Consider the following 22,358-nt stretch of genomic DNA (forward strand, 5'->3'; position numbering starts at 1 on the left):
TCTTTGGCCTTCATATGATGAAGGATGTTGATAAAGTTTAAACATTAAAATAGAATTTCACAAATGCTTATATACTTTAGTTCTTACTCAGAAATCTAAACTTTTTCTGAATAGGAATATCGATGTGTTCATGACTATTTGAGACTTGATGAAACAAACAAAAAACTTTTGAAAATTTGGTTTAACACCACCACTTTAATAGCTTTTTATAATAAAAAACAAAATGTCAATAAAGTAATTTTCCATGGATAATTAGAAACATGGCATACTAGGGCATTGAATTGTCATCATCAAAGATAAAATAACCTCACCACTTCTTTTTTGACGTGTATTTATCTAGATATACAACCATGTAAGAAGTATAAGGGATTCAGTTTATTTTGAATGTATCACTCAAATGCCCAAATAAATGAATTAGGTGATATTGACAGGTTTCATAGGTTTCTATTCAGTGACAGATTTATTGGCTTTATAAAGCCTTATCTCAAAATTTTATAGCTACATCTAGCCTCAAACCCTTGTATGTTTTCTACTTCTCCTTTATACATATAGTATACATTATTTATAAATATAATGCATCTTATTAGAACTACATGAGGATCTATGAATCTATATCTGTGCTTTCCAATACATTAACCATGTGAGGCTATTGTGCACTTGAAATTTGGCTTGTCCAAATTAAGATATACTTTAAATATAGTACAAAAAAGAATGTAAAGTTTAGCAGTAATAATTTTTATATTGATTACATGTTGAAATGATAATATTTTTTCTATATTGAGTTAAATAAAATCAATTTAGCTTGTTTCTAGTTACTTTTTAATGTGGTTGCTAGAAGCTTTAAAATTGTATCACTGGCTTGCATCAGTATTTCTTCTTACTGATTCATTTCATTTCAGTAAATAGAAGGTCTAATATGTCCACAGTTTTTTTTTTTTTTTTTTAAATATGCTTTAGGAAGATGAGTACAGGGAGGTTACAATCAAAAAAGAGAGCAAATATAGATGAGAAGGCCATAAACTGTATAGACCACATCTATATAATTCTTTCTCTACAGTACATCCACCTGTGACACATTCGGAATTAAATTGGTGATGAGATTAATAAATAGACAAAGGTAAACAATTCTCTTACAGTTTCATTTTACTTTACGTGGAAACAACCAAAAGTACATTAGAGGTTTTTTTTTTAAGTTGAGATCGAGAACAATGAGTATACAGACCAATGAAAATGAATGTTATAGTTTTTTTTTGTTTGTTTGTTTGTTTGTTTTTAATGGCTATTCAAGCTGAAACACAAATAATAAAATCCCAGAGAGTGTTAGTATACTGTATCCAAGTTACAAGTCTGCATTTTTAAAGGCAAGGGTCTAAAGTTGCCTATTTTCCAATGACCCCTAAATTAGATTCTCTGAAGGATAAGTGCCTGTATCTACTTGCTATGATCTTGATTATATCTAATATCATGTGCCAATATAGTGAGTACTGAAATTGTGTTATGGAAATGTGCTGTTTAAATTTCTCATTTTCTTCCTATGGGATTGAATCTTCTTTCGATAATTCAATTAGATAGCATTTTATTTATTTTCCAATCCCATGCCTTCTGATATTTTAATAAGAAAGTATTATATGCATTAATGTTTCTGAAGGATTTTCCTGTATGGTTGACAACTTTTTGGGGGGAAAACCAATAAATGTATAAAGAATAACTTGGTAGATTAGGATAGCTGTACTGATTTTAGCTGCACAACTCTGTGATGGCCATAGATCATCATATAAATTTGTCTAGGAAATTGAGAAATTTTTAGTTATGAAAGCTAGGGTAATAACCTATTAAGATAATAGATGTCTTTCTTGATTTTATTAATACTTGAGAGATATTAAATTGAGAGATTAATGATATACATAAGAATTGAAAGTTTGAATGTGATCTCAAGATGGTGATATTTGTGATCTCACAGAAAGAAAAGAGAAATCAAAATAGAGAAGCAAGCTTTAAGCCAAGCAGATCTTAACAGCTAACAGCTAACATCAGTTGGTACGTACACCTCCTATGCTGATATTTTTCTAAGAGGATTATATAATTTAAAATATTTTAATCCTCATTACTATCTTTTGAGGTAGGTACTATTATGCACATTTTATAGATAAGGAAATTGATAAGAGAGGTTAAATAATTTGCTAGAAGTCATATAGCTAAGTGGCAGAACCACAATTCAAACCCTGCAGTCTGGCCTCAAAAGCCATCCATACACTCTGGTTCTGTTTGGCAGGTCTAAACACACCACGGTTTTCTTTGGAAGTTGTAAAATAGTTTCTCTTGTATACGTCATTAGGTCATGTGGCAGAAGATTCTGATGTTTTTCTTTTATCTATGAGAGGAAGAACACATTAAATTTATCTATGTGGAAAACTAACCCTTTCTCTGACAAAAGAAGGAAATAAGTAGTAGGAAATAAATAGCATTTATACCCATATACACGCAGAGAGAGAGAGAGAGAGAAAAGAGAGCGAGAGAGGGAGAGAACCTACATTTAACTTACTTAAGGAGTTGGTAGAAGTCATTTAGAGTCACTAATTGATGTTGTTCTTATTATTATGAAACTAACGTTCATAAAAAAAATCCTTAACCATTGAAAAAGGAAAACATCTTTTGTTTAAAACGTGGAACTACTTGAGTAATTTACACTTTTTAATAGCAAAAAGCATGTTATGTCATTTCGACATCAGATATAATGTGACAGACATTATAGAAAGGAAGGACCTGATAAACATGAGGCTTTAGCTTTTTTTAATTTTATAAAATAGATGCAAAGCTATAAATGATGAAAAATTTAAAGAAGTGACGACCAGTCATGTTAGCAAGTGTGGGAGACATTAATGCATTGCCTCCATTATAATTCACTTTAGATATAAATACTCTGAAATAGCACCTGCATCTTAAGACACAAGAGATCCATTTATGTGAATGTACTTGCCTATAGTACTTCTATCCCCCTTTCCTTTTCTATCCCTGACCTCTCAGGTAGCTGGGATGTTGCTATTCTGAGTAGCCCCTGTAGGATCCCTAGAGACAATTCTAGCTCAGCCACTCTGAAGAAACAGCTCTGTCAACAGTGTTGAACCCCCAGGGGACCATCAAATCCATTTACACAGATACCAGTTGTCACAAACTATTTACAAAGCCCAGCAGAACAGAATTTCCCAGCTTCTAAGAATCTCTATTTGATTCTAGCCACCTCCTCACTTCTGTATAGTAATTGAGAAAGGAAATGGCAGTCATTTTTGGGCTAGGGTCAGATTTCTTGGGGATCATCAATTTAACTCAGTATATTATACATTAATACATAATTGTCTGGAGAATTGAACTCAAAGAGCATCCCAAAGCTTTCTTTCCTGGGAAGGGACATGGTATCTCAATACTGTTAACTTTGTAGACCATGGAATTGAGAGTGTAACAACAAAGCTGGCATTGAGGTAGCAGACAATACTGACGCCTCCAGAAGTAAAGAGAATTCATTAGATCATTGGAAATAGCCTGAAGGTCACAGAGAGATACAGGGTTTTCAAAACATATAATGCAGCTGGCCTAGGAACATGTATTAAGATTCTAAAAATTATTTTACTAAGTCCACCTGGTTTGCCTAGAGGCAAACTGTCTCTAGTAGTAGTGGTAGATAGCATTTTAGAAGAATACCTGGTAGTAAGCCTTCTACATTGTCATTTTCAAATGGTCGCAGGATAAGTTTACATGGCAGTGATAGCATGATAGCATTAGATTGTAATAGCAAAATTTGGAAAATCATATTTTTGGTTTGAAGTGGTTAAATTTTTATGTCCAAATGAAAGTGTCCACAGAAGAGCAAATATAGTAAATAAAGGGCTTTGATAATCATCATAAACAATTTCTTGTTTAACTTTGTGAAAAGGTTAGACTTCTTAGACTTATGAATGATAAAGAAGAGACTGATAATTTATTCTGTAAGTCCACATGGAGAAATGAATTTAAATAGTATTGAGAGAATTTGGTTTGCCATTTACTAGAACATTGTATAAACCCTGAAGCAGATTACTAAGAAGAGTTGAGTTTCCATTTCAAACCATATTGAAGGGAGGAGGGAAATGAATAGAATGGTTTTAAGCTTTCATCTGCCTAGAGGTAAGAATTTGAATCAAAAATGAATATCTTTCTGTTTAACATTGATCGTATTTTTTTGTTGTTTGTTTTTTTAATTGACTAGTGTACTACACAAACTAATAACTTTTTGGGCATTTTATTGGCTTATATGTTTATATTTCTATGTGCAGTTTTTTCAAGTGATGGGACAATACAAACAATTCAAGTAATGCTTTTAGTACCTTCATCCCGTATCACTTCATAAAGATCTTTCTCCTTGGCTGCAGTTAGATAGATGAGCTAGCTAAGGAGGGAGGGAGGGAGGGAGAGAGGGAGATAGGTAAGTGGGTGAGTGGATGCATGGATGGATGGGTAGATGGATAGTTGAGCGAGTGGATGGATAGGTATAGAGAGAATAACTAATAAAGCATGTTGATAAAATGTTAACATTTAGAGAATCTGGGTGAAGGATATACAGGAATTCTTTGTTTTATTTTTGCAACGTCTTTGTAAGACTGAAATTATTTCAAAATAAAAAGTTAAGAAGAAATCACTCTATTATCTGCCATCAGTTCTTGTCAGCTTCATTATCTCTGTCTCCTTTAGTCATTGATGTCTTTTTCATTTGGCTCTTATTTTCTCTGTTTCCTGCCATTTTTCTGAATGATTTCAGTGTCTTGAAGGATAAATTTTTCAGCACCCTAATTCCTTGATTTTTTCCTTCTCCATCAATCTGTTTCATCAACCCATTCCCAGATGACCACATCTTGGACTTTGACTTTACCTGTTGCTCATTTTAGAAATTTTCTCTCCCTGACTCTAACATATTGTTATTTCAGTACCAGAAATGTCTCTTTATTCTTCCTGAATCTTTTCCTTCTCCTCTGTACCTATTCCTGTTCTTCCTATTCTCTTCTTGTTCTTACAGTTTGTCAGCATTTTCTTTACATCACCTAACTAGAAGAACCATTTGGCAATTCATTACTTTGCATATTCCTAGTTGTCCTTTTCTGGGGAGAAATGCCTTTGTGAAGTCCTTCCAGAATCTTCCAGTTTTGCATCCAGCCTAGCATATTATGTATTTGGTCTCTATAGCCATAGTATAGTCCTTATTACATTAATTTCAAATCAGACCCATTTGCCGTCCACGCTGTACTATGGAGTCCTTGAGGGGGAGTCTGTTTCTTACTCATCTTTGTTTCCCCACTGCCTATCACAGAGTGCATCACACTCTAGGTTCTCCATGAAGGATTATTAAAATAAAATATTTAATTACAGGGGTCAAACTTTCTTACAAATGATTGAATTCTGATATAGGACAATGCAGTGGCAGAGTGGAAAGCACATTGAGGGCATTCAGAGGATTTAAACAGTAATTTGCAGAAATCATATCTGCCAAATAGTTTAATTCCGATAAAGATTAGCATTTAAGGCAGGCAGGTAGGAAATTTTCATATATTAGCCTTGTTTAGAGTAAAATTAATTCTCAGTAGAAGAATACAGATAATCTGATCTGCAGAGCAAGCTCCAAATGTCTTATGAATAGTTTTAATTAGGAATCTAGAAGCTCGTACTACAGAGCAAACTTAAAAATATCCAGAAATAATCAGAGCCAAATCACACAGACTATGAGGTTCTTGAAAATATTAAACATGGTGAATTTAGAAGTGTGTCAGAACTCAATGGGTTTATTTTAGTAATACTTCACTGTATTATAATTACTCAGATTCAGGAGGAATCAGCAGAGAGGTCTCTTACTGGGAAGTTCCTACATCTGCTCTAGGATTTTGGAGAAGATAGCAGAGTCGTATGTAGGTGAAGTGGCAGATTTACCAGGAGTTCAAAAGTTAACAAAATTTGATCTCAGGTTAAAACTGAAGTAAGAAAGAGAGCTATAAAACCTTTATAGTAAACAAATAGCAAGTGTAGATATTAGGGATGGGGTAAAGTAAACACAGGAGGTTAGGAATAAAAAATTGAAAGGAGAATGATGCTAAACTGATGCAGAAATACAGAAGTATACAGGTTTGTATATATTATGTCCCCCAGAAAAAGCCATGTTTTTTTTAATGTAATCTTGTGTGGGCAGACATATCAGTCTTAATTAGATTGTGATTCTTTGAGGGTTTCCATGGAGTTGCACCCCACCCAGCTGTGGGTGATGACTCTGACTGGATAATTTCCAAGGAGGTGTTACCCCATCCATTCAGGGTGGGTCTAAATTTAATCACTGGAGCCATATAAATGACCTGCAAACAGAAGGAACTTAGTGCAGCTGAGAGTGACATTTTGAAGGGGAGCTACAGCCAAGAGGGACACTTTGAAGAATGCACAGGAGCTGACAGAGTAGCTGCAGATGAGAGACAGTTTGAAGATGGCCTTTGAAAGCGGACTTTTGCTCCAGAGAGGACTTTTGCTCCAAGAGCAACTGAGAGTGACACTTTTGAGGAACTACAGCCTAGAGAGGAACATCCTGGGAGAAAGCTATTTTGAAACCAGAACTTTGGAGCAGATGCCAGCCACGTGCCTTCCCAGCTAACAGAGGTTTTCCAAACACCATTGGCCATCCTCCAGTGAAGTTACCTGATCGCTGATGTGTTACCTTGGACACTTTATGGCCTTAAGACTGTAACTGGATAACCAAATAAACCCCCATTTATAAAAGCCAATCCATTTCTGGTGTTTTGCATTCCAGCAGCATTAGCAAACTAGAACAAGAGTTAAAGACAAGGGCCAAGTGGTACATAATGCACATGTAGTCTCAGAAGCAGGTCAGAGTCCAGACTTCAGAGACAGAAGCAGTTGGTGTGGTGTTATGGGGGCTTGGGAGCTTTTATAGCTGGCAGTGCTCCATGGCTCATCCTTTCTTCTTTTGAAGAATCTTTGTATTTCATAAATTAGAGAAAAGGATGGGCCCTAATAGTTACTTTTCAGTATGTTTATAGGGACATTTTTTTTTATATTACTTTCACTAACTATAATTTTCTTTCATTCAGATTACTTATAAAGTTACACTTCAGTGTTAGAAAGCAAGGTCTATTAATGATAAGAGGTATTACTTAGTGTCAATTTATAAAATTCCCTCATTCAGATTTTGGGTGTCCTGTTGTACTGATAACCAGCCTATTCCAGAAAACTAGCATGGTGAACATCTAAGCAAACCAAGTGAGTGAAATGTCTGAAACCAACAAATAATCTTCAGATACAAGATTTCTGTCCCAATAATTGTTAAAATTTAATTCAAGCAGAGTATAATGTTGAAAGTTCATATATATCTCATAGTATGCAATTATGAGAGCACATTTTCTCTTCCAACTCTTCCCTCAAACAAAGTGAAATCAAGAGTTATGTATCCAAAACAAATGATTTCTGATTTCACTTCCGGCCATCAATAAGATTGAGTACTTGGTGTTTATAACTACCTAATTTCAGCCTATATGCCATCAAAATAATTTCTTATTGAAGAATGAGTACTTTGTGAGAGGTAACTTATTTAAAAGTGCTGCTCCATTCCTTTTATTCTATAACAGCTTTCTTTATTCTGCCTCAAAAGCATCAAGTTTAGCAAGTTGGAGAAAGTATCACCAACAAGAAGGTGAAGTTCGTCTACTTTTTAAGCTCAAGAATTATTTGTTAATAATAAAGCAGTGATTAAAATCAGTATTTCTAAGTTCTTGCATGAACCTAGTACAAACGTATGGCACTGGTACCAAAGAGTTAATAGAGTGGTATTTGGGGAAAAATACATATTACAAGCTGTGGACTATAGTTAACAGTAATACCTTAATATTCTTTCATCAACAGTAACTAGTGTATCACACGAATACTAGGGGTCAGTAATAGGGGGCGAGAAGGGATATGGGGTTTTTTGGGGTTTTGTTTTTTGTGTGTCTATCTGATAATTTTCTTTTTGGAGCAGTGAAAATGTTCTAAAATTGAGTGTCATGATGATTGCATGACTAAGTGATGATACTGTGAGATATTGATTGTATACTTTGGAGGGAATATATTATAAGTGAGTATATCTCATTAAAATCTGCAAAAAAAAAAAAAAAGTCAGTATTTGTGCCTGTTGATGATTTACCATTGCGTTTGTTTTGTGTGTGTGTGAGAGATTTTCTCCCCCAAACTTCACCATAGTATTAAATATACTCTATTCCTTTGAAATAGTTACTATTTGCTAGTTATAGTTAAAAATAATTTTTATGAGATAGCCAGGATTTTGAAATAGATTCTCTGTGTAATAAATGTTTGATAAAATGGAGTATAGAAATAATTCTCCCTCTAATGTATCATAATATGATGGTGTTGATTACAAAAATAATAGCTAACATTTATTGATGTGTCAACAACACCTCAATGAGGTAAGTGCTATTATGTTGCTATTTACAAATGAGAAACTGCAGGGTAGATAGGTTAAGTAATTTGCCAAAGGTTAGGCAGCTTGGCAAAGACGGAATTCTAACCTAGGCAGTCTGGTACCAGAGTCTCATGCACATTTTTAACTTATTTTATTTTTCTGAGAAATCTAGAAAAGAGAAGTAATCTAGAAAAAAAATACCTCTAAATGAATGGTTCCCAATCTTAGTTATACACTGGAATTATGTGGGGAGCTTCAAAATAGTGACTGGGTCCGGCTCCCACCGATTTTGATTTAATTAATGTAGGATGTGGTCTGTACATTAGGATTTTTAAAACTCACTAGGTTTTTCCAGCAAGCAGCCAACGTTGTGAATCACTGTGCTAAACGTCTAATGACTGTGGAATTGGAATATTAATGGCAAAAACCACAACAGTGCATGCTTATTTGGTTACAGTAGTCGCAAAGTTAAGTATGTGTTTAAAGCTATGAGAGCATTTACTTTCACAAAAATATTGATTTGATTGAATGGTTTATTATGTAGCTATGGTGTTTCACATATATATTTTTTTATACAGATACAACCCATAGTGATCTTGAACCAGAGACTGCAGGGAAAAATAGAAGTATGCAACCGCATGAGCTACTGACTGTGAATTCTGCTGGTAGCATGCATCAGATATCCAGTGAATTAGTTAATAAAGCCACATATGAGGATGCAGAACTGCCAGGGCAGAGATCAAGGAATTCTCAGGTCATCAGTCCTTATCCAAATGATGAGACAGCTTATTGCACTACTGAAAAGCCCAAGTGAGTACTAGCAGCCTTAGCTTTAGAATGTAAGAATCGGGAGAACTTTTTCTTTTTTTTCTTTTCTTTTCCTTTTTCTGTGTGGGCTAAATTTGACATTTCATTAACTTAGAATTTGGGAAATCTGCCAGAGTTTTCTGTTGTTTCCATTATTTTGCTAATAATGAGTCTAGATAGCTGAGTGAGAAAGCAGAAGGTGAGTTTGAATGAAGGCCATGAGGTTTTATTTGCTTCTGTTGAAATTACTAAATTGTTATAAATGTGGTATTATTCATCCAAGTTTAAAAACTGGCAGCCCTTGGATAGATTAAGCCCAAAGATGTGTTTTGGTTAATATAGTTTTTATTTTAAATGATTTTGAATACTTTTAGAGGAAACTTGTACTCTCCCATTTGTCTTCCTCTATTTTGCATTCTGCAGCTTTTACCCCATTCACTTTACCCCCATGATGGGATTTGAATTCATGACATCTGTGACTTTTACCTATGGAATTAAAGTACTTTGATAATTAGTCATGTGCAATGGAGACACTGTTAGATTAAAAATTTTCAGTGACCAATTAATTTGGTCCAGCCAAAAATCAAATTTATAAAATACTGTTTAACTGAGTTTCACATAGAAACAACTATTTCTGTTTACTTAAAAATTGATTAGTCATTTGGTTTTAATTAGTTTAATATAAAAATGTTGAAGTAGATATATTAATATGTTCCTACTTCTTAGCAGTTGGAGTCAGTAATGTTGCTCCTACTGAGCTGCATGTTAGAGTACATTTAGAATGGTAAGGGAAGGGATGAATGAATGTGGGATGAATATTTTGTAACCAGATGGGAAAAATAAATAGTAGAGATAGGTCTAAAGCCAGGGTATGAGAGATCTACTATAATTGCAACAGAAGATATGCATGGTAGGTAGGGCTGCACTGACTTTCCCAGACCTCACTGCTTAATTTATTCTTGGTGACTCTGAGATTTACCTATACTTACAAATTTAATGTAATGCCTTCACAGAACAACACATCTCTGCTCCCTTTCCTTCCCTTAAACTACCTGCTAACAAGCTGATACTCTTCTCAAATATCATCAAATATCATATAAAATATTAAAAAAAATATTTTCATTTTAATTTACCCTTAGATGTTACAGAAATATGTTTTGGTTTTTAATATGTTTTGAATTTAATAATGAAAATATGGTATTCTGTCAACCAAACTGAAAAAAAAAAAATTATCTGATTTTTGTTTCCAGTTTCAGAAAAGTAAGAAATCTATCTAGAGTCCTGACCAGAAGCAGAAATTGAATTAATATCCACAACCCCTGAAATCTGAACTCTTTGTTTAGTATATAGAACCATGACTCTCTCTATAGACATCACCACATGCTTTCCACAGATGTAGCTTTCTCAGTTGATAGATTAGCACATTTCTGAGAAATTGATAGATTTATTCTTTTTCATCCATATTATTTGCTTATAGGGCGTAACAAGAGAAATGTAAAATTAGGCAACTTTATGTATTATTGTTAAAATTAAATTTGTCTCCTCTATTTGAAGGACATAATTGTTAGATCCTGTATAGTAAAAATCATATTTGTATATTATTTAATAGTTTTTTTTATTACAGCATTATGGAACATAGAAATAATGATTTGCATTATGAATTCATGATTCCTTGTCAAGTTACTTCGGACTTAAATAACGAGAAGATAGTAGCATTTCTTCTAAAAGAATTGGACATTCTCAGAACAAACAATAAAAAGGTACTATATAGGACGTCTGATAATTTGCACAGTATGGTTGTGGCTGTTGACCTACTAAGTGCTTTGTTGTCCATCATAATCCAGTTTTATTGTGCACTTTAATATTTTTAACAGTAGCTTTGTGTCGTTGCGAATTGGTCCATCAGGGTATGGTTGAATTGAAGGATTTAACTATAGAAAATAGCAGTCTTTTTTTTTTCTTTCCTGCCTTGCTGGTTTGCAGTATCACTCCCTTCTTCATAAATCTATGGTATCTTGGGTAGGTACCTTAAAAAAAAAGATACATTCAAGTTTTATTGTTGTTTCTTCAGGATTATGGAGAATGAGGAGAATGAGAAATATGCATTAGTTTTGTGTTACTTTATTAACATTAAAAAAATTAGTATCTGTACCCTATGTTTCATCTCAGTAATATGTGTAATTAAAATTTAAAGTGGCAACCATTGACAATATTGTCCTTTACCTTGTGTTCTGTTATAAATTTCATTTTTCTGATCCAATGTCGTTTTTTTTTTTCTTTTCTGACTCTTTTTCTATTTACAGTCTTTTAGCATAACTACCTTTAATGTTCATATTCTGTGCCTTTTTTTAAAACCTTTACATACTCTGTGATTTTAATATTCTGGTTGTTTGACCTAATCAAACTGAAGCATGATATTAGGCATGTTGATCTTTCTGAAGGAAAGCAACCAAATGACAAAAGCTTAGGGAGGAATTAAGAAAACATTTGGAGAGATTCTGTATGAGAGTATGAGATATTTTTCTTTCATTTAGCGTTTATTACATGCTTATTATGAGCCAGGTGCCAGTGTAAATTTAAATGGAATATGATGGATAGCATTCTTAAAGAGAGATTTGTATCAGATACTAAGATTATTATCTTAATTAAAATTGTTTCAAAAGATTGGAAATACTAAATGAATTTCTAAACCTGTGCTGTTCATTATTTTATTAGGATAGCCTCTTCTAAATCTTTTAAGACAAAAGAATGGATAATTGCTTTCTGTGGTAGTTATTTTTAATAATGTTCCTCTTAACTTCATTTGCCTATGTTTATACACCCACGCCCACACACGTGTAAATTAAATCTATATTAAAATATTTTTGCAATTTCTGTATCAATACAGGTAATTTTTATGAAATACCTTAGAACCTTTAAATACTTTTTTGTTGTTGAGTTATGTATTCAGGCACTGAAATGTGATATTATATAAGGGCTTAGGAAAAAAACAAAGTTTTACTTTGGGTTTCATTATCTTTGTGCAGGAAGGTTGTTCGAAAAAAAATTTTTTTTCCATGTGTTTCAGCTTCAAGAAAAATTGACTGAAGAAGATAAAGAACAGAGAAAACTAAAGCTTGAGCTGGAACTCCAAGAGAAAGCAACAGAAGCTAAAATTGCTGAAAAGACAGCAGGTGTAGTAGATGATCTTAAGAATCATACACAAGGTTATTATATGATGTGACTTGGTTTATTTGCTAAAGGAGGGGAGAGCTGTCTTTTTTTTTTTGGCTGCTTAGAAAATAGGTGGCTTTAACATCCTGGTACTGGTATTAGTGAGAGCTTTACCTGTATTCATACTGATTTGGGCATTAAATGCATTGTTAACACCATGTCAATCCAATCACAAAAAGGTTGTTTGTTTTGTTGGAAGGGCCTGAACAAACAAGGGGAAATAATGATTACCAGTGCCTCTACCTTTCAACCAGCAGTTCAAATACCACTGATTGTTTTAGCTAGTTGAGAGGAAATACTTCTCCTTTGTATGGAGATAGTCATATATTCATTGCCAGTGGAAACCTGCATTTAATTCAAAAATCTGTTGTGTGCAGTTAGTAAGTTTTCATCTGATGGTGTATAAGATGACAGAGATAATGTTCTTCCTGAGAAGATTAAAATGTTAGATTGCCAAAGTTTAAAATTATAAATGACTGTCTTAAATGCATATTGGAATCTATCTTTACTCACAGGCCTTGGCGAGGAGAAATTATTTTAACATATCTGAGATATATTACAGATGTGATCATATCACTTTCAGTAGTCTGTGATCTCCATTACACTGTTTTTAGTGTGTTAGAGAAATTTCACAGAATAATAGCTATTAGGATTCTGAAGCATTTTAGAGATCACAGCATTTTTATATCAATTTGAATAATTTTAAGAAACAACTGTATTTTGTGATTAGTCTGAGATTATAATCATACCTTAATCCACTTAAACTGATTTCACATATGAAAGAATTCTGATAGTCTCGGTCAGAGATCTGATTAAGCAGTCTAGCCTTCAAAATATTACTATAGAAAATAGAACTAAACATAACACTGAAAATATAACTAAGATAATCGTAAATAAATACTCCAGCTGAGCCACTGGCTGGTTGCTTTTCTGATAGTATTAAACTACCATGAAGTTCATATTTCTTTTAGTGGGGAAATAGTAGAATAAAATATTTTAAAGGAAATTAACAATATGTTGAAAACGAGTAATTTAAATATAAATTTAGAACAATTTGGAAGTTTCTTGAATTTTTATAGACAGGATATATTGATTGCTAGGGTGGTATTAAAAGAAGTATTTTATGTGTTGGAATAATAATTTAATTTGGAGTGTCTCTTACAGAATTTAATAAAATTTGACCTACTGAAAATCAGGAACTAATGTGTTTGCATAGACCACCTAGTTCTTGGAGGGGGAAACTCATTAAGTAATAATATTTTTCCTCAAAGTTTTATATAAAATAGCTAAGTATGCACTTCAAATAGTTATAGCTTCATAAATTGATGAAAATAATAGTGCTATACGATTTCCCTGGAACAAAGCAATATAATTAAATGAGGTATGTCCGTCCACTTCGTTACAAACATGACATAAAGTAAAATTTCCCCCAATTTTTAAGATGTATGCATTTTCAAAATGTATCTTTACTTTTTAATATTTCAGTTCTATCTTATTAAAAAAGGGATTTAAGATGTTTTATTTGTAATATTAGAGAGAGTTATTGTACTATGTCAAAATAAAAAATATGCTGAATTGCTTAAGAAATCCATTGCTTTGAAACTACAAGAAATTCAGTAACTGACTTTTGCAGGATTGACTGAAACTTTTTGTATTTTCTCAAATATGTTCTTTTTTTAAAAAACAGTTTTATTCACATACTATACCATCCATCCAAAGTGTATAATCAGTGGCTCTCAGTATAATCACAGAGTTGTGCATTCACCACCAGTCAATTTGAGAACATTCTCAGTGCTCTGAAAACAAACAGAAAAGCAAAAAACAGCAGCAAAAATCCCATACCCATTTCCCCACGCCCCCCTATTATTGACACTTAGCATTGGTATAGTACCTTTGTTATACTTAATGAAAGAATATTACAATGTAACTGTTAACTATAGTCCATAGTTTGCATTAGTTGTATTTTTATCCATATATCACCATATTATCAAACCCTTGTTTATTTGTTCTAGTTAATGTAAGATGTTTCTTATATTTGTATAATTAAACACAGTCATCATCCACATGTTATACAGTGCCTGACTTCCCCTTTCAACCACAATCACACCCATAATTCAGCACTGTTAATTACACTTTAAGTATTGTGCTACCAACACCTCTATGCACTTCCAGCATTTACAATCAGCCTTATTAGAAATTCTGTACACCTTAAACATCATCTCCCCATTCTCTTCTTTCTTTCTAATTCCTCAACCCCATTCTTGCTTGAGTTTCCAGCCTTCCAAACTGCCCTGTGAATTTCGAACTTGCCAGGCATGTGGGCTAATTGCTTAAAATAAATTTTTTTATGTGACACACAGACATATACACACATATACACACATATTTATTTGTTCCTGTTCTCTGGAGTACCCTGACTGGTACACCACTCAGTCCTGCTTGAAGAATTATTTATTTCTTGACCCTTGGACAGAATCACTGACCACTCTGTGACTTTTTTTTTAAATTCAATTTTGTTGAGATATATCCACAAACCATACAGTCATCCATGGTGTACAATCAGTTGTTCACAGGACGATTGTATAGTTGTTCATTCATCAGCACAATCAGTTTTTAAACATTTTCATTACCACACAAAAAAAGAATAAGAATGAGAATAAAAGTAAAAAGAACACCCAAAACATCCCATATACCCCATCCCTCCTCACTATTCATTTACTTTTTGTCCTCATTTTCCCACTCCTCTGTCTGTACACTGGTAAAAGGTAGTGGGAGCCACAAGGTTTTCACGATCACACGATCACACAGTGTAAGCCATTTAGTTATACAATGATCTTCAAGAATCAAGGATACAATTCAGCAGTTTCAGGTATTTCCTTCTAACCATTCCAATACACTAAGAACTAAAAAGGAATATCTAAACACCTCTTAGGTTTTAATGTATTGGAATAGCTAGAAGTAAATACCTGAATCTACAAAACTCCAACCCAGCAGTCTGGACTCCTGAAGATGATTATATAATAATGTAGATTACAAGGGGTGACAGTGTGATTGTGAAAACCTTGTATATCACACCCCCTTTATCTAGTGTATGGATGGATGAGTAGAAAAATGAGGATAAAAACTAAATGACAAATAGGGTGGGATGGGGGGGGATGGTTTGGGTGTTCTTTTTTCACTTTTATTTTTTATTCTTATTCTGATTCTTTCTGATGTAAGGAAAATGTTCAGAAATAGATTGTGGTGATGAATGCATAACTATATGATCATACTGTAAACGGTTGTATACCATGGATGATTGTATGGTATGTGAATATATTTCAATAAAACTGAACTTAAAAAAAAAAAAAAAGGAATATCTATATAATGCATAAGATTAACCTCCAGAATGACCTCTCAACTCCTTTGAAGTCCCTCAGCCACTGAAACTTTGTTTTATTTCTCTTGCCCCTCTTGGTCCAAGAAGGCTCTCTCAATCCCAAGATGCCAGAGCCAAGGTCATCCCTGAGAGTCATGTCCCACGTTGCCAGGGAGCCTTACACCTCTGGGAGTCGTGTCCCACATAGGAGGGCAATGAGCTTACACTCAGAGAGTGCACATCTGAGCAACAAAATAGGCTCTCTGGGGGTGACTCCTGGGCACAATCACAAATAGGCTCAGCCTCTCCTTTGCAGTAACAAACCCCATAAGGGCAAGCCCCAAGATTAAGGGCTTGGCCCTCCAAATTGGTAGTCTCAAATGCTTGAGAGAATATCAATAATTCCTCAGGTGGGGAAGTTCAACACTTCCACATTTTCCCCCCTTAGGCCACCTTTGTCCACCACAAATCGTGAATACTGCCACCATAAACCCCACTGTGCAAATGTCCATTCATGTCCTTCTTTCTAGTTCCTTCAAGTACATGCCCATTAACAAAGTTGCAGGACCATATGGCAGCCCTATGCCTAGCCTCCTTTGGAACCACCACACTGTCCTCCAGATGGGCTGCACCATTCTACTTCCCCACTGATGGTGATTAGGTACATCCCTCTCCATATTTTCTCTAGTAGTTGTATCCCTCTGTTTATTTTTTAGACAATTTTATTCACACACTGTATATTCCCTCCTACATAAACAATGAATGGTTCCCTTTATAATCACATAATTATGCTTTCACCACCACTATCCATATGAGGACATATCCATTTCTTCCATAAAGAAAGAGGAAGAGGTGAGAAAAGAAAAAAAAGAAAATGAAAAAAAAAAAGACAACTAAAAAAAAACAAAAATAAAATTAAAATAAAATACAATGGAAAGGTGAGATAACACCACCAATGCCAAAAATCCCACAAAACTCCCCAAATCCACCTCCTGTAGACATTTAGCTTTGGTACACTGCTCTTGTTAAAATTAATGGGAGCATATTAAAATGTTACTGTTAACTGTAGACTCTAGTTTGCATTGATTGTATTTTTTCCCCAGTACTGTCCCATTTTCAATACCTTGCAAAGTTGACATTCATTTGTTCTCCCTCATGTAAAAAATTCTTGTATTTGTACATTTAATCACAGTCGTTGACCACTCTAGGTTTCACTGAGTTACACTGTATCATTCTTTATTCTCTCTTTTCTTCTGGTGCTCTGCATGCCACTGAACTTCCTCTTTCAACTGTGCTCACAGTAATCTTTGTTCAGTATGCTTACAGTATTGTGCTACCATCACCCAGCATTGTGCTATCCATTTCTGGATCTGTACAATCAATCCTGTTGAATATTCTGTGCTCCTACAGCATACAATGCCTGATCTTTACCTTCTATCTTCTGGTCTCTTCATTTCTACACTCTTCTCCAAACCTCTCTCTCCTGTCTTTTCCTATTTGTCTGTAGCACTCCCTTTAGAATTTCTTGTAATGGAGTCTCCTGTTCACAAACTCTCTCAGTGTCTGTTTATCTGTAAATATTTTAAACTCTCCCTCATTTGTGAAGGACAGATTTGCTGGATATAGGATTCTTGGTTGGCACTTTCTCCCTGTCAGTATCTTGAATATATCACCCCACTGCCTTCTCACCTCCATGGTTTCTGCTGAGAGATCCACACTTAGTCTTATTGAGCTTCCCTTGTATATGATGGATTGCTTTTCTCTTGCTGCTTTCAGAATTCTCTCTTTGTCTTTGACATGAAAATTGGATTAGTAAATGTCTTGGAGTTGGTGTATTTGGATCAGTTCTGTTTGGGTTAAGCTATGCTTCTTGGACCTGTAATTTTATGTCTTTCATAAGAGTTGGGAAATTTTCATTGATTATTTCCTCTATTATTCTTTCTGCCCCTTTTCCTTTCTCTTCTCCTTCTGGGACATCTATAACACATATATTTGTGCATTTCATGTTGTCCTTCAGTTCCCTGAGCCCTTGCTCGTATTTTTTCATTCTTTTCCCTAGCTGTTCTTTTGTTTGTAAGATTTTAGATGATCTGTCCTCTAGTTCAGTAATCCTTCTTTCTGCCTCTCCAAGTCTGCTGTTGTATGTCTCCATTGTGTTTCTGATCTTTTCTATTATGCCTTTCATTCCTGTAAGTTCTGCCATTTATATTTTTCAAGCCTGCAAATTCTTCCTTATGGTCACCCAGTATCTTCTTTATATCCTTCATCTCTTTTGTCACATTTTCTTTTAACTTCTTGATTTGATTTAGAAGATTTGTTTGAGTATCTTTAATAGTTGTTTCATCTCTTGAATCTCAGTTGAGGTGTTGGTTTGTTCCTTTGACTAGGCCATATTTTTGTGTTTCCTGGTGTGGCTCATGATTTTTTGTTGTCTAGGCAACTGATTTTCTTGATTAGTTTACTCTGGAGGTTGTTTTCTCTCTTTTGCCTTGGGGTTTTTTGGTTGGTTTTCTTTGATCTCTATATTTCTTTGTTTCTCTTGGTGGCCAGTTGTCACATTGGCTCTACCCTGAGTTTTCTCCCCAAATCAGGTACCCATCGTGACCTGCCACATGGATGGGAGGTAGGCACTGGGCACTCCAGCATGTTCACTGTGTGTGGTAATATAGATCTGCTGGCTTCCAGTGGTCCTCTGTTTTCCACCAGGCAGCAAGATCTGGGTTTGTTTTAGAACCCAGCTTTAATAGTTGGGCTGTCCATATTTCTCAGCCAAAACAGGGCTGGGTTTCTATGCAGGGCGTGTAGACGAGCTCCTGTGGTCCTAATAAATGGTATGAGCATCTTTTGAAAGTGTTTCTATTCCCTTGCACTTTCCGGACTGCGCAGCACATGACGTTGTTCGATAACTTAATTGTCCACAGAAGCTGCTTTGCCTCTGAGTACAGGTTGCGTCTACACAGGTGAGCTGAAACTGTGGGATTCCTATGCCCTCAGTTTACTGGCCAAAATCTGGCTTGATGTGCTGCTATACCTGTGGCAGAGTACTCCCCCAGCTGACCCAGTACTCCAGCTTTCTGCAAGGCAAGGAAATGGCTGCTGGCTGCTGCTTCCTTCATGGGTGGGGGAAGGTTTTGCAGACCCATAGCTGGAACTGCCATCTCTGTCTACATTTTCTTCATCTCTTTGTCTGTCACTGACCTGGGCCTTGAAATATCTTTCCGTGTCCCCTGGGTCTTCAAACAGTGGGGGTATGACTCACTGCTGTGAGAGATTATTAAATTTGTTTTCCTCGTGGGAGGGGTCCCATCTGCTGATTCTTTGCCTTTCCCACAGAGACCAAGTGGTGGGGAGAGAAGAGGACCTGCTGGTCTGGGACAGGAGATTCCTACCTGGTATTTCTTCTCTTTCTTCAATTCAGCACCTGCAGAGTCCTTCTCCAGTCTATATCCTCCTCCAGTGTTTCAAACAATTCAGAATTGTCCTTTTTTTGTTGAATCTTTGGAGAGTTTTCAGTAGCTGTTTATGTTGCCATGTTGATGATATCCGATCCATTCAAATACGTTCTTAAATAGACTTATCTTCTACCTGATCAATGCCAATTGCAGTTAAAAAGCAAAGCAATAACAACAGCTATGTCAGTACCTTAAAAGAAAGAGGAACATTGTAGGACTGTAATTGCATGTAGTAATGTAATGTTCTATTCAGTGTCATGTGAAAGAACAAATAACCACATAAGCATAATTGTTTGTTTCTACTCTGCTTATTTTTATATCAAGAATAAAAATTGTTTTTGCTGAGGTATCCTGTAAAGGCATGCACTTGAATATGTGTTATCAAGTACTTAAGCCAAATGTAAATGTTTGAAAAATCTGACTACCCCATATTAAGAGAAATATTTGTAAAAACATCTGGAAATAGCAAACAGGATACAAATATGTATGTCTATAGAATTTAAAAAATAAAATATTAATTAAAATAAGAGGTACTCTAAGGAAGTAGTAACCAAAGATTTTTATACAAGGATATGCATCTCAGTATTAGTTATGCTAGTTAGATGAATCTAATAAGAAGGAATTATTTGGTACATTTATACTGTGAGACATTGTGCAATAATTTAAAACCACTTATGAAGAATATTTGATAATATAAAAAAACTTCATGATTCAATATTAAGTGAAAAAAGTAGGTTGAAAAACTGTATTTATGATGTAATTTTGTTTAGAAAGATATATACATGTGTATATATATATAATAAGCAAAATTTAGTGGTCTTTAAGTGGAGGTATTAATGTCTTAACAATTTTCTGCATTTTTCATGATTTCTATAATAAGCATGGATTAGATTTGGAATTAGGAAGAGTCAACATTACTTTTAAAAGGTATGGTATTGTTTTTTAAAATTACATGTTCTCTAATTTTGGAAGAATTCCTGGACTAGGTTTCAGACATAAAGACTATGTAAACCAAAGTTTCATGAAATTTGTATGATGGCTATGACCAAGTTTTACCAATTTACCAATGCCATTTTTCTTATTTTTCATATTTCTCCCTTATTTATTTTTATATATTTTTGTGCATTATTGTAATGTGCATTATGAATAGACTAGTCCATCTTGTCTTCCCAGCTTATTGTATAATTTATAAGACTAAGAATCTGTTATAGTCAAAACTACATAAAACAAAAGACATGCATTACTCTGAGAACCAATTTGAAACAATGGAAAGACCAAAAGCCATTGGAGTGAGATTGCCTCTGGTTTACATCACAGCTTTGACTCTTAATACTGACAGTGTGCATTTGGGCAAGTTACTTAAAATTTAGTGAGTCATTATTAGATTTTAAAAAGAGAATAAACTGAAATACGAAAAAAATTTTGGAAATAAAAGATTCATTGATGAGGAAAATTGCTGTTGAGATATGTAACATTTATTAGGACTGATACATTTTGCTAAAATGTGAACCTGAAATGGGAAATTGGATACAAAGTTTGGTCTTTAATCCATTGAGTATCTATATTAAATCTTCAAGCCTGTTCCCTTTGCTTTCCACATAATATGACTGTGCCAGTTTGGATGTATTATGTCCCCCAAAATGCCATTATTTTTGATGCAGTCTTGTGGGGGCAGATGTATTAGTGTTGATTAGATTGGAATCCTTTGAATTTCCATGGAGATGTGACTTAATCAACTGTGAGTGAACCGTTTGATTGGATAATTTCCATGGAGGTGTTACTCTGCCCATTCAGGGGGGGTGTTAATTGGATCACTGGAGTCATAGAAAGGAGTTCACAGACAGAAGGATCAGAGAGCAACTGAGAGTGACATTTTGAAGACAAGCTGCAGCTAAGAAAGGACAAACTCTCCAAGAGCAATGTTTTTGAGAGCGTCATTTTAAAACGCAACCTGGGAGCAAGTGGATGCCAGCCACAAGCCTTCCCAGCTAACAGAGGTTTTCCAGAAGCCAGTGGCCCTTCTCCAATGAAGGTACCCTATTGTTGATGCCTTACCCTGGACAGTGGATGGCCTTAAGACTGTAACTTTGTAACCAGATAAACCCCTTTTATAAAAGCCAGTCCATTTCTAGTGTTTTGCAGAACGGCCACATTACCAAACCGGAACAGTGACTACTGTCATTCTAATGTGATCTTCAGAGAATTTGAAACTCAGCTGTGTCCTCCATTATGGTAAAATCTCAGGGTGGTTGGCCCTTTTACCTTCCCCACCTTTTCTTACATCACCATCTTTGTCCTCATCATCATCAGCATCAATACTGGTTTTTAATCACTTAATGTTTTATAGGAATTATGCTAACTTCTGTAAAAATCAAATAAGTGCTATTTTTTGAGTGTCTGTTAGGTACCAGGCACTGGGTTGGACACTGAATATACCTCAGTGATTAAGACAGTGATATTTCAAGTGTTTGACTGCAGTTACTTCTTAATCTTAATAACCATTGTACTAGGTAGTGGTTAGAAGTTAAACTTGGGATTCAAACCTTTCTTCTACTGTGTTCATTACTTGTCATGTGCAAATGACAGCCTCACTAAGCCTTGTTTAAAACCTGCATTGTAGATTGCTGTACCATTTAAGTGAGATGAAGTGCTTAACCCAAAGAGGACACTCAATACATGGTAATTATGATGGTAAAATGTTAATGATGATTAACATCTTATTTTCTCAGACCTCTTGATCTAAAGGAGGACATATTCAGTGTGTTCATAATACTTGCTTAGTTATTCATATTGTTTTTTTTCCACAAAGAATTGACCACTATATCTTTTTTAAAATAGCTTACAAAATATTTTAAAAAGTTATTTGGTCCTTAATGGTTGTTTTTTCCCCTTGGTTTTCAAATTTAATTTTTTAAAAGTATGAAGACAAGAAAATTATTTTTAAAAATATATATAAAAAAGAAAATGAAGGAAAAAAGCATATGCAGGTTTTATTTAGTCTTAGGAAAAGCTTTAATTGTCCAGCTGATTGTATTAACATTGGGGAGATTTT

The 22,358-nt window shown here is 34.5% G+C and overlaps 1 protein-coding gene across 8 annotated transcripts in view; it reads left to right on the forward strand.

Annotated features, from left to right (window-relative positions):
* The window catches only part of MIPOL1 (mirror-image polydactyly 1), a 521,065-nt gene that overhangs the window by 175,587 nt on the left and 323,120 nt on the right, over positions 1-22,358 (forward strand). For 6 of the 8 annotated variants that reach the window (XM_037834851.1, XM_037834854.1, XM_037834848.1 and 3 more), the window contains 3 exons: positions 9,055-9,286; positions 10,908-11,043; positions 12,351-12,489. In XM_037834851.1, coding sequence (XP_037690779.1) covers positions 9,055-9,286; positions 10,908-11,043; positions 12,351-12,489 — 507 coding nt within the window. The remainder of the gene's footprint in view (positions 1-9,054; positions 9,287-10,907; positions 11,044-12,350; positions 12,490-22,358) is intronic. The other 2 variants (XM_037834849.1, XM_037834855.1) reach the window with 1 other exon arrangement.

The sequence above is a fragment of the Choloepus didactylus genome, chromosome 4 (assembly GCF_015220235.1).
Source record: "Choloepus didactylus isolate mChoDid1 chromosome 4, mChoDid1.pri, whole genome shotgun sequence".
Lineage (NCBI taxonomy): Eukaryota > Metazoa > Chordata > Mammalia > Pilosa > Megalonychidae > Choloepus > Choloepus didactylus.